This window comes from Anolis carolinensis, chromosome 1, assembly GCF_035594765.1.
Source record: "Anolis carolinensis isolate JA03-04 chromosome 1, rAnoCar3.1.pri, whole genome shotgun sequence".
NCBI lineage: Eukaryota > Metazoa > Chordata > Lepidosauria > Squamata > Dactyloidae > Anolis > Anolis carolinensis.
This window is the reverse complement of record NC_085841.1, coordinates 307,365,442-307,378,266: the sequence shown is the minus strand read 5'-3', so window position 1 is coordinate 307,378,266 and position 12,825 is coordinate 307,365,442. Positions and strand designations below refer to the sequence as shown.

At 44.9% G+C, this 12,825-nt stretch overlaps 1 protein-coding gene across 1 annotated transcript in view; it reads right to left on the bottom strand.

Annotated features, from left to right (window-relative positions):
* Positions 1 to 12,825, bottom strand: part of galnt16 (polypeptide N-acetylgalactosaminyltransferase 16) — a 246,567-nt gene that overhangs the window by 22,172 nt on the left and 211,570 nt on the right. The window contains exons 11-12 of the mRNA XM_008118139.3: positions 10,986 to 11,078; positions 441 to 524 (exon numbers count right to left, since the gene is read on the bottom strand). Of these exons, the coding sequence (XP_008116346.2) occupies positions 441 to 524; positions 10,986 to 11,078 (177 nt within the window). The remainder of the gene's footprint in view (positions 1 to 440; positions 525 to 10,985; positions 11,079 to 12,825) is intronic.

Below are 12,825 nucleotides of genomic sequence, written 5' to 3'. Positions count from 1 at the left end.
AGTCATCTTTCCCACTAACATAGTATCCCACTCCATTATGATTTTTCAGAATGCATTATTTAATTCTAATTTCTGTCTTCTTAAATTTCTCACAAGATAGGATATACCTTATTTATGAAAATCTTATGCTTCTATTTCCTTACTCTGCAAGAATTCGAGCATAATCCAATGTGCTTCCCACCAGCTATCTTTCCCCATAACAACTTTTTCCTCTCTGTTTTTTGCTCCCAGCTGAAACGCTCAAGTTGCAAAAGTGAAGATGCACTTGGGTCCAATGGAGATAAAGGTCAGGCAGGGCCATGTGGAGAAGGCAAACCTGTTCTAGAAAAGAATCTCCAAAGCCCTGCACTCCATAGCCATGTTCATCTGTTGGAGAAAACACCTGACTTTATTCCCACAATATTCTAACAGGAAGCCTGCAGACTCAAAGAACGACTCACTTGAGTTCAGGGTAAACATTCTCCAGGTACCACTGGAAGGATTTACAGTTCAGCTTCCTACGCTGGTCCACACGGTCTGCGATACTGAAAGGAAAAACAAATTGTTCCTGTCTCTTTCTGTGAACATGAATAAAAGAGATTTCTAAAACACAAGTACATTTATAGAATTATTATGCATAGAGGTCTGACTACACTGGAGCTACCACTACTGAAATCATAGAGTGACACACTCATCCCTAAGCTTGCTATTTTGTATAACTTCTTCTTAAAGTTAGGTTTGTGCTTCTCCTCAGGCCATAAAGCTTAGCAAGGTTGATATAATAATAATAATAATAATAATAATAATAATAATAATAATAATAATAATTATTATTATTATTATTATTATTATTATCACTGGAAAACTGAACTGTTTGTTGGAAATGAAAGCTATGGACTTGTCAACATCAGAAGAGGAATTTTCCAGGGAGATTCATTGTCCCCTCTGCTTTTCATTATTGCCATGATCCCTCTGTCAACAATCTTACAAAAAACAAATCTCGGCTATCAAACATCTAAGAATTCTCACAAAATTTCACATTTGATGTACATGGATGACCTGAAGCTATATGGGAAAACGCAAACTGAAATCCAGTCTCTGACTAACACTGTCCGAATTTTTAGCACTGATATCAGCATGGAGTTTGGTTTGGACAAATGTTCAACAGTGGCATTGAAGAAGGGAAAAATCATTGAAAGTGAGGGCATAAATATGCCCAATGGCCAAACAATAAAGTATCACTAGCCAGAGGCCTATAAATATCTGGGCATATTACAGCTGGACAACATCAAGCATGAACATGTGAAAACTGTGGTCAGCAAAGAATACACACAAAGGGTCAGAAAAATTCTCAAAAGCAAGCTCAATGGAGGCAACACCATCAAGGCCATAAACACCTGGGCCATACCTGTCATAAGATATACTGCTGGCATCATAAACTGGACACAGGCGGAACTGGACAATTTGGACAGAAAAACAAGAAAACTCATGACCATTCATCTTTCACTGCACCCTCACAGTGATGTTGACCGGCTCTATCTGCCTAGAAGATCAGGGGGCAGAGGACTCTTACAAGTAAAACAAGCAGTCAAAGAGGAAGAACATGCCCTGGCAGAATATGTAAAGCAAAGTGATGAACCTGCTTCGATTGAAGTCAAAAATCAGAAACTCCTCAAAGCACAGCAGACAAAAAACCAGTACAAGAAAACTGCACTACAAACTAGAGCTGACAGCTGGCACAACAAAACACTGCATGGAAAGTTCCTTGACAAAATTGAAGGAAAAGCTGATAAGGAGAAGACCTGGCTCTGGCTCACGAATGGGACCCTGAAGAAGGAGACAGAAGGCCTGATCCTTGCAGCCCAGGAGCAAGCCATCAGAACCAATGCAATTAAGGCCAAGATCGAAAAATCAGCTGATGACCCAAAATGCAGACTGTGCAAGGAAGCTGATGAAACCATTGATCATATCCTCAGCTGCTGTAAGAAAATTGCACAGACAGACTACAAACAGAGGCACAACTGTGTGGCCCAAATGATCCATTGGAACTTATGCCTCAAGTACCACCTGCCAGCAGCAAAGAACTGGTGGGATCACAAACCAGCAAAGATCGTGGAAAATGAACACGCAAAGATACTGTGGGACTTCCGAATCCAGACTGACAAAGTTCTGGAACACAACACACCAGACATCACAGTTGTGGAAAAGAACAAGGTTTGGATAATTGATGTTGCCATCCCAGGTGACAGTTGCATTGACGAAAAACAACAGGAAAAACTCAGCCGCTATCAGGACCTCAAGATTGAACTTCAAAGACTCTGGCAGAAACCAGTGCAGGTGGTCCTGGTGGTGATGGGCACACTGGGTGCCGTGCCAAAAGATCTCAGCCGGCATTTGGAAACAATAGACATTGACAAAATTACGATCTGCTAACTGCAAAAGGCCACCCTGCTGGGATCTGCACGCATCATCCGAAAATACATCACACAGTCCTAGACACTTGGAAAGTGTTCGACTTGTGGTTTTGTGAAACGAAATCCAGCATGTCTATCTTGTTTGCTGTGTCATACAACGTTGTTGTGTCAATAATAATAATAATAATGGGTTGCTGTGAGTTTTTCAGGCTGTATGGCCATGTTCAAGTAACATTTTGTCCTGACATTTCACCTGCATCTGTACAGATGCTGACAAAATGCCAGGATATAATGTTACTGGAACATGGCCATACAACCTGAAAAACTCACAGCAAGGCAGTGATTTTGGCTATGAAAGCCTTTAACAACACAATACTACTACTACTACTACTATTACTACTACTACTACTACTACTACTACTAATAATAATAATTAGGTGCCGTGCCAAAAGATCTCAGCCGGCATTTGGAAACAATAGACATTGACAAAATTACGATCTGCCAGCTGCAAAAGGCCACCCTGCTGGGATCTGCGCGCATCATCCGAAAACACATCACACAGTCCTAGACACTTGGGAAGTGTTCGACTTGTGATTTTGTGATATGAAGTCCAGCATATCTGTCTTGTTTGCTGTGTCATAATAAAATAATAATAATAATAATTTCCTAGACTCTCCAACAAGCATGAACAATGGCTACAGAACCTGGGGGATGTTGTATGAAGCAAGCTGTGCCCCAAGGTCCCAGTAGTCTACTATTCCACCTTTCCATTAATCCTGAATCTTTGGGACTGTGTATGCCAGAATGGAGTATGTGAATCTCCGAAATACCAAAGCAGCATGGGATACATACTGTCACGACCCAGGCTACAGAGCACCAATAACCATACGCAGAGGCCAGATTCTATCTAATATCTTTATTAAGGAAATATATAAAGTTAGTAAAAGCAAATGTAAAAGTTAGTCCAGAAGCAGACCTTTCAGGAAAGGTCAAAATTAGTCCAAAGAAACAATGTCCAATATGAAATATTAAGGTCCAAAGTTGTAATCCAATAACCGAAACACTCACTTTGCCAGGCAAAGTGAGGGGAGATGACAAGGTCCTTTAGTCCATGAACTTGAGCAAGGCTAGGAGATAACTTGATACTTGAAAACAAGGCTTGAATCGTGGAACAAGGTAACGAGGAACAAGAACAAGGTCCGTGGAATAACTTGGTAAAATCCGTGAAACAAGGCAAGGTTTAGTCCTGGGAAACAAGGCAAGGTCCGTAGGTAAACAAAGGCTAGGAAGCAGGAGCGAAGGCAGGAAACAAGGACAAGGCTTGAGCAGGAACGAGGCTTGAAACGGAGCGCGCTGTCTAGACACAACTCGCTCCGGAGGCTGACGAATTGACTCCGCAAAGTTACTCCGCGGGTAAAACACCTATATAGAGTCTAACTTTCCCGCCGAGAGCAGTTCTCTGGGAACCAGAAACGAAAGCTAATCTCTGAGACCAGATGTTTGACTCCTTAAAGATTCTCATGGAAAGCAGGCTTAATTGGCAAATTCTTAGCAATTATTCTCGCACTCCTGCGCGAGGCTGCTTCCAAACCTCTCTGTTGTTTACAAAACTCATGGCGAGAAAACACTGGAGATGTAGCCTCAGTATTTGTTTGACATACTTCTGGAACATAATCCTCTTGCAGGTGCAAGGTTCCCAGATCTGGCTGGGAAGAATCTGTCTGGGAAGAATCCAGTTCTGACTGGGAAGGTAAAAAACCCAAGTTTTCTTCTTCATCAGGCATCACAATGTCATGAGCAGGACTACAAGGCCCATGGGTCATCACACTATCCCCCTCCTCAAGCCCCCTCCCAAACTGGGACTCTCTCCCCGAGGCGCGAGGTCGTGGCTTGGCGGGATAGGTCTGATGGAAGCGACGGGTTAGATCAGGAGCGTGAACTGTGGAAGCGTCTTCCCAAGAGCGTTCCTCAGGGCCAAAACCCACCCAGTCAATGAGATATTGCAGGCGGCGGCGGTGAAAGCGAGAATCCAAAATGTCCTGAACCTCGAACTCGTCTTCCCCATCCACCAAAATAGGGACGGGGGCCGGCCGGTCTACATCTGGCCGCACACCATCCGCCGGAAGGAGCAGGGAGCGGTGAAACACTGGGTGAATGCGCATTGAGCGCGGAAGTTGGAGTTTGAAAGTCACGGGGTTAAGTTGCGCCACCACTGGATAGGGGCCAATGAAACGGGCATCTAACTTCCGGCAAGGGCGATGGGAGGGCAAAAAGCGAGTGGACAGAAAAACCCGATCTCCTACCTTGATTTCGGGGCCCGGCTGGCGATGTTTGTCCGCGTGACGTTTATAGTCCTCCTTGGCTTGTTCCAGTTGCTGGAGCAAAAGTTGTTGCACCGCTGTGAGTTCCTGCAGCCAATCTTCTGCTGCGGGAACTTCTGAAGTTTCAATGACAGGGGGAAAGAAACGTGGATGGAAGCCGTAGTTTGCAAAGAACGGCGTTTCTTTTGTAGAAGCCTGGACTCCATTGTTGTAGGCAAATTCCGACAGTGGTAACAGAGAAGCCCAATTGTCCTGTTGGTAGTTTACATAACAGCGAAGGTACTGTTCCAAAGTGGCATTGGTGCGCTCCGTTTGCCCATCCGTTTGGGGATGATGAGCTGAAGATAAACGAGAGTCTATGCCCAATAGTTTTTGTAGTGCCTTCCAGAAACGAGAGGTGAATTGGGATCCACGGTCTGTGACCAAACTCTTGGGCAATCCATGTAGTCTGAAAACATGTTGGAGGAATAAATCTGCAGTCTCTTGGGCCGTGGGAAGACCTTCACAGGGAATGAAATGGGCTAACTTGGTGAAAAGGTCCACCACCACTAGGATCGTGGTGAATCCACAGGAAGGTGGTAAGTCAGTGATAAAATCCGCAGAAATTATTTCCCATGGGCGAGATGGGGTAGGAAGGGGGTGTAGAAGCCCTGAGGGCTTCTCCCTTCTTATCTTGGAGCGCTGGCATACTGGGCAGGTGTTAACATATTTTTCCACATCCTTGCGGATCTTGGGCCACCAGAAATCTCTTAGGATCAAATGCATGGTTTTAAATAGTCCGAAATGCCCTGCTGGTTTGCAGTCATGACACAGACGAAGTGCTTTTTCCCTGCCCGGTCCGGGTGGGATATAAACATGATTTCTATAGCAAAGCAGTCCATCTTTAAGCGAAAAGGGAAAATGCAGACCTTGACGAAGTTGGTCCTGCGCCCAGGCATCTGCTTGCTGACTAGCCCTGATTTCTTGAGCACAGATGGGCCCTGGAGTAGAAGGAGTTGAATCAATGGGAGTGGATTTGGTGTTCCCCACTGTGAGCGTGGCAAAGTTCTCGGGTTGTAGTAGTTGGGATTCAAAGGTCTCCTTGCGTCCTGCAGCGTATTCCGGTTTACGTGACAGGGCGTCTGCTTGCTTGGTTTGGGCTGGGGTCACATAATGAATCTGGAAGTTGAAACGTTCAAAGAATAAAGCCCAACGTTGCTGCCTCTGATTTAGCTTGCGGGCAGTTCTTAGATGTTCTAGATTCCGATGATCAGTGTGGACTTCAATGGGAAATTTGGCCCCTTCTAGCCAATGTCTCCAAGTTTCAAAAGCTGCCTTTATGGCTAATAGTTCTTTTTCCCAAATGGTATAGTTCCTCTCTGGTGCGGTTAGTTGACGAGAATAATAGGCACAAGGATGAAGGTGATCTCCCACCGGTTGTAGGAGCACAGCCCCAATTGCCACATCAGAGGCGTCCGCTTGCACCACAAAAAGGGTTTCAGGATCTGGATGCTGAAGGATTGGCTGGGATGTGAATAATTTCTTTAGTTGCTGGAACCCTTTCTCTGCTTGATCAGTCCAGCGGAAGGGCTGTTTTCCACGGATGCAGCTAGTGATTGGGTCAGACCAGCGGGCAAAATCTGGAATGAACTTACGGTAATAGTTCGCGAACCCCAAGAATCGCTGCACCTCCTTCTTGTTAGTTGGCGCCCGCCATTCCAATACTGCTGAAACCTTGGCTGGATCCATGGAGAGCCCTAGAGGCGAGATACGGTATCCAAGGAAATCTACCTCTTGTAGATCAAAAGCGCATTTTTCTAGCTTGGCATAAAGTCCATGATCCCGCAATCGTTGCAACACCATTTTGACGTGGTTCTCATGTTCTGATTGTGATCTAGAAAACACCAAAAAATCGTCCAGGTAGATTATCAAGAACCTATCTAGATAGTCCTGGAAAATGTCATTGACAAAATGCTGGAACGTTGCGGGAGCTCCGCATAATCCATAATTCATAACTCGGGACTCGAATAATCCGAATTTAGTCTGGAAGGCGGTCTTCCACTCGTCCCCTTCTCTGATGCGAACTAAGTTGTAAGCTCCCCGAAGATCCAGCTTGGTGTAAACCTTGGCTCCTCGAAGTCGGTCTAGTAGATCCGAGATTAAGGGCAGGGGATAGCTGTTCCGCTTGGTGATATTATTCAATGCTCTGTAGTCCACCACCAAGCGTAATTCCCCTGACTTCTTCTTCACAAACATCACTGGGGAGGCAGCTGGGGATTGAGAGGGTCTGATGAATCCCTTGCGAAGGTTTGTCTCTATGAATTCCCTGAGAGCTTCTTGCTCTGGTTCAGTCAGGGAGTAGAGATGCCCTCGCGGGATCGGGGCCCCCTCCACCAAGTCAATGGCACAGTCATAAGGCCTATGTGGGGGTAATTTTTCGGCTTCTTTTTCATTGAATACATCCCAATACTCGGAGTACTTCTTTGGCAAGGTGATAATGGGCTCGGTGTCTGTGGCATGGCAGACCTTGGCTACGAGGCAATGGTTTTGGCAGTACTTTGAAGCAAACTGCAGTTCTCTGTTGGACCAGGAGATGTTTGGGTCGTGAAGTGTCAGCCATGGAATCCCCAAAATCACAGGGAAATGGGGAACCTCAGTAACAAAGAAGGAAATCTCTTCCATATGTTCCCTTATCCACATCCTGGTGGGTTCCGACCACTGGCTTACGGGGCCCGTCTTGAGAGGGCGGCCATCGATGGCTTGCACCACACGGGCATTCTTGAAGTCATGATATTGTAATCCCAGAGAGTCGGCATACTCTCTATCAATGAAATTGTTGGTAGCTCCTGAGTCTATCATGGCGTGGATCATGACGGGTCCCTTTTTTGCTGACCATAAGGTGACCACTAGAAGGAACAGGACCCCGGTTGGCGGCTCTTGAATGGGTTTTTTGACCGGGTTGGCGAGCCTCTCTACGCCCGGTCGTTGGCTTCCCCCGCCGGCTGTGTGCCAGCTGCCTCAGACGTCTTCGTCTCCGTGGAGGACGCCGCCGCAAGACGGGCGGCGGGCTTCCCTTTGGCTGGGCACTCTCTGGCGAAGTGGCCCCCATTCCCGCAATACCAACAGAGATTTAGGCGTTGGCGGCGGGCCTTCTCGGCGGCATCTAATCTGGGACGCACATTGCCCAACTGCATCGGCACCTCCTCGCTCCCTCTGGGGTATGGGGATGGTGGTGGGGGTCTCCACACTGGACGCGGCTGAACGCTGGCGGGAGCGGGGGGTTTTGCCCCAGCTCTACCGCTCTGGCCTCGTACCCACTGCTTCCTGTTGGCAATCATGACTTCAGCCCGTAAACATTGATTGATGAGTGCTTCCAGCGTTTGGGGAGGATCCACCTTGGAGATTTCCTCCAGCATTTCAATGTTGAGACCCTCCCGAAACTGTCCTCTGAGGGCAACATCGTTCCAGCCGGTGTTGTGGGCCAGCACTCGGAACTCGGCTATGTACTGAGACATGGGTCTGTCTCCTTGGAAGAGGCGGCGGAGTTTGTGCCCGGCTGCCTCCAAATTGTCCTCGATTCCCCAGGTCGCCTTAAGGTGGTCCAAGAAATGTTGCGCTGACCTTAGATGTGGGGAGGCTTGGTCGAACAGAGCCGTCGCCCAGTTAGCCGCTGGCCCGTCTAGGAGACTGTAAATCCACGCCACCTTGATGTCTTCCTGGGGAAACTCGGCATCACGGGCCTCTAGATAAGCTTGGCATTGGCGACGGAAAACATGAACCTTAGAAGCTTCTCCAGTAAACTTGGTTGGCAACGCCATGGCCGGAAGACGGATTCCGCGTTCCTTCAAACCCTTTATTTCTCCATCCTGTGCATTGAGCTTATCACGGATTCGGTCCACCTCATCCTTGTCGATGGTGTAGGTAATCGGCTGGCCGCTCGGCCCAGGTACGACTCCGGTAGACATTCTGGCCGAGGTTAATTGGTGCTTAGGGTGGCGGAGTCAAACTGTCACGACCCAGGCTACAGAGCACCAATAACCATACGCAGAGGCCAGATTCTATCTAATATCTTTATTAAGGAAATATATAAAGTTAGTAAAAGCAAATGTAAAAGTTAGTCCAGAAGCAGACCTTTCAGGAAAGGTCAAAATTAGTCCAAAGAAACAATGTCCAATATGAAATATTAAGGTCCAAAGTTGTAATCCAATAACCGAAACACTCACTTTGCCAGGCAAAGTGAGGGGAGATGACAAGGTCCTTTAGTCCATGAACTTGAGCAAGGCTAGGAGATAACTTGATACTTGAAAACAAGGCTTGAATCGTGGAACAAGGTAACGAGGAACAAGAACAAGGTCCGTGGAATAACTTGGTAAAATCCGTGAAACAAGGCAAGGTTTAGTCCTGGGAAACAAGGCAAGGTCCGTAGGTAAACAAAGGCTAGGAAGCAGGAGCGAAGGCAGGAAACAAGGACAAGGCTTGAGCAGGAACGAGGCTTGAAACGGAGCGCGCTGTCTAGACACAACTCGCTCCGGAGGCTGACGAATTGACTCCGCAAAGTTACTCCGCGGGTAAAACACCTATATAGAGTCTAACTTTCCCGCCGAGAGCAGTTCTCTGGGAACCAGAAACGAAAGCTAATCTCTGAGACCAGATGTTTGACTCCTTAAAGATTCTCATGGAAAGCAGGCTTAATTGGCAAATTCTTAGCAATTATTCTCGCACTCCTGCGCGAGGCTGCTTCCAAACCTCTCTGTTGTTTACAAAACTCATGGCGAGAAAACACTGGAGATGTAGCCTCAGTATTTGTTTGACATACTTCTGGAACATAATCCTCTTGCAGGTGCAAGGTTCCCAGATCTGGCTGGGAAGAATCTGTCTGGGAAGAATCCAGTTCTGACTGGGAAGGTAAAAAACCCAAGTTTTCTTCTTCATCAGGCATCACAATGTCATGAGCAGGACTACAAGGCCCATGGGTCATCACACATACACTATTTTACCACCACCTTGATCCTAGTCTTATGCTCAGGGTATAAACAATGAAGGGGCACTGAGGTACTTAGCCACAGCAAGAACCTTATTTTGTTCAACCTCCACAAGTTGAAAAAGGACATACAAACCAATCAGCTTTGCAAATCAGGTCAGGATCCATTCAGGTACATTTTTGATGGAACTGCTTCCATCAATGTAATTTAAGTGGGATGGCCTCCCCTCCCACACCAACCCACAATGCACAACAGAAACCTTTAGAAGTGGCTGAGGAGAGAGAGGAGGAAGAAGTGCCATCATGCTAGCACTGGATTTAGGCTACCTGCTCTCTCGAAAATGATGTTGTTATGTGCCTTGGTCATTTCTGATTATGGTGATCCTAAGGTAGTCCTGGGAGCCCTGGTGGCGAAGTGTGTTAAAGCACTGAGCTGCTGAACTTGCAGACTGAAAGGTCCCAGGTTCAAATCCTGGGAGCAGAATGAGCGCCCGCTGTTAGCCCCAGCTCCTGCCAACCTAGCAGTTCGAAAACATGCCAATGTGAGTAGATCAATAGGTACCGCTCCAGCAGGAAGGTAACAGTGCTCCATGCAGTCATGCTGGCCACATGACCTGGAGATGTCTATGGACAACGCTGGCTCTTCGGCTTAGAAATGGAGATGAGCACCAACCCCCAGAGTCGGTCATGACTGGACTTAATGTCAGGGGAAACCTTTACCTTTTTAAGGTAGCCCTATCATAGACTGAGGCAGAAAGAGTGTGATTTGCCCAAAACTGCCCAGTTTTCATGACCAGGTGGGGATGTGAACCTTAATCTCCAGAGCCATAGTCCAACATTCAAACAACTAAACCACACTAGGTTTTTAAATGTGCTTTCGGTAAAAAATAAATTGCGTTATAAACATCTGGTGAAGTGTAAAAGCTAAAGGATAACTACCAAACAGTATGACTCCGGTCTCTGTGGAACCAATATACATGGTTTTATTTATTCACTTACTCACTTAGGGCCTCTTCTACACGCGGCACTGTCTTCTTGGTATCTCTGCTGTTCATCTCATTGATAATAATAGGATTTGCTATAATCTGTGGTTTCACATATCCACACAAAGTCCAAGCATGCATCCCATATGAATATAGGGGGTTATACTATCCATAGTATTCTGTGTATTAGTCCAGGAAGAGGAGCCAATTAAAACATTTCATATCTGGATTCAAAAAGGCACATTTTTCAATCATATCTGCTACCTTCAAAGTAACTTAAAAGAAATGCATTATAAGAAAGGCCCTTTTCCTCATTCAGGATGCTTACCTTCCAAATGACTTTCCAATGGCAGATGGGCGGGCTTCATAGTAATACTGTTTGTACTCATCCATCCATACTTCTGCTGTACGTTTGGTATTTCTGCAGGTGGTACAGAAGCACTCTGAGACATTGTTATTTTCTCACACACTTTGCCACAATTCTACATCTTACAACAATGGTAGATAAATTCAGCAGGGCTGGGGACAAAATTCAGTCCTCTTTTCCATAACATATCACAGACTGTTTCCGCACTATTGAATTTTGGTAGCAAATGTAAATACTAAAAGCATCTAGCGATTTGCAGCCAAAATCAGTAGCACAATTTCTTACTGAATTTCAGTTGCTGAAGCATGTCGTCATTCTCACTACACAACACTAAACCTGTACGTGCAAGAAGATATATCCCTCAAAGCAAAAGCTGGTTGATGTGGGGATGTATCACATATATCTGCAATGGATTGGCAAAGCATCGCCAAAATGCAGTAGGGAATGATCTGAAGTGCTTAAAAAAAAGCATCTGATGTCTGCCTCCCAACTGCTGTACCAACAAATACAAGTGCTGTGTTACTCGGTCTAAACTTTCTCCACATTTAGACATAGAATAGACCATGTTTTTCTTAACTGATTACAATAACCTTTTAAGTTATATTCCAAAATTATCTTACACCCCATTGCTCAAAAAAGAGAGTGGGTTCAGACGTAGAATGGGGTGAGCAAAATACATTTGCCATTCGCCAACCCAATGAATTTAATTGGGTTGTGCCATGTAATTGTGAGCTGCCTTGAGTCCCCATGGGGAGAAAGGCAGGGTAGAAATAAAGTAAATTAATACATGTAAATAATGAAATGGTCCTTTTTGTTACTATGACTCCTCCACATCAGCAGTTTCTATCACATCCCATTCCCTGATCTAGTGTGTGTTGTAGTAATTGTCTACTAGCAGCTTACCCTTTTTGCAGCTGGAGATTTTGCAAAGGGGGTGACCAGCTGGCCAAATATAGGAATACCAATGATAAGGCAATGCACCCTAGCTGAACAAGCAGGGCTTTTTGTGCTGGAGGGTCAAAGGTTTCCCTCCCCTTTTTGAGGATAACATGAAGTAGAAATATGGAACAAGGCATGTTCGAAATATTAGAAGGGTACATTTAATTATACAAAGCAATTATTTTTTTCAGTGCACATTTATTTATTTACACTGAACAAAACAATATTGTTCTATGTTTATGTGGCAGTTGAGAAGTCAGGAACAGATGTTTTCTTTGATTATGATGTGGGGGTATGTTGGCAACATTATGTTATGTAGTTCATATTATTTAATATCACCAGTGAACAGAAGGGAAAACAAGTGAGTTAGCTATTTTCTTGCAGCAGTTACTGTTTCCTCTAAGTATTAGCAATTTGTGGGAGTTTACATAGATACAGTAGAGTCTCACTTATCCAACATAAACGGGCCGGCAGAATCTTGGATAAGCAAATATCTTGGGTAATAAGGAGGGATTAAGGAAAAAGCCTATTAAACATCAAATTAGGTTATGATTTTACAAATTAAGCACCAAAACATCATGTTATACAACAAATTTGACAGAAAAAGTAGTTCAATATGCAGTAATCTTATGTTGTAATTACTGTATTTATGAATTTAGCACCAAAATATCATGATATATTGAAAACATTGATTACAAAAATGCATTGGATAATCCAGAACCTTGGATAAGCAAGTCTTTGATAAGTGAGACTCTACTGTATTAACATTGGTTTATTTCAGACTGAATACCATATCTGAAAAAAAATCATTCTCAATTTTAAAAAGTTATATTTATACATTTATTCGCTGTTCTTGTCAAAT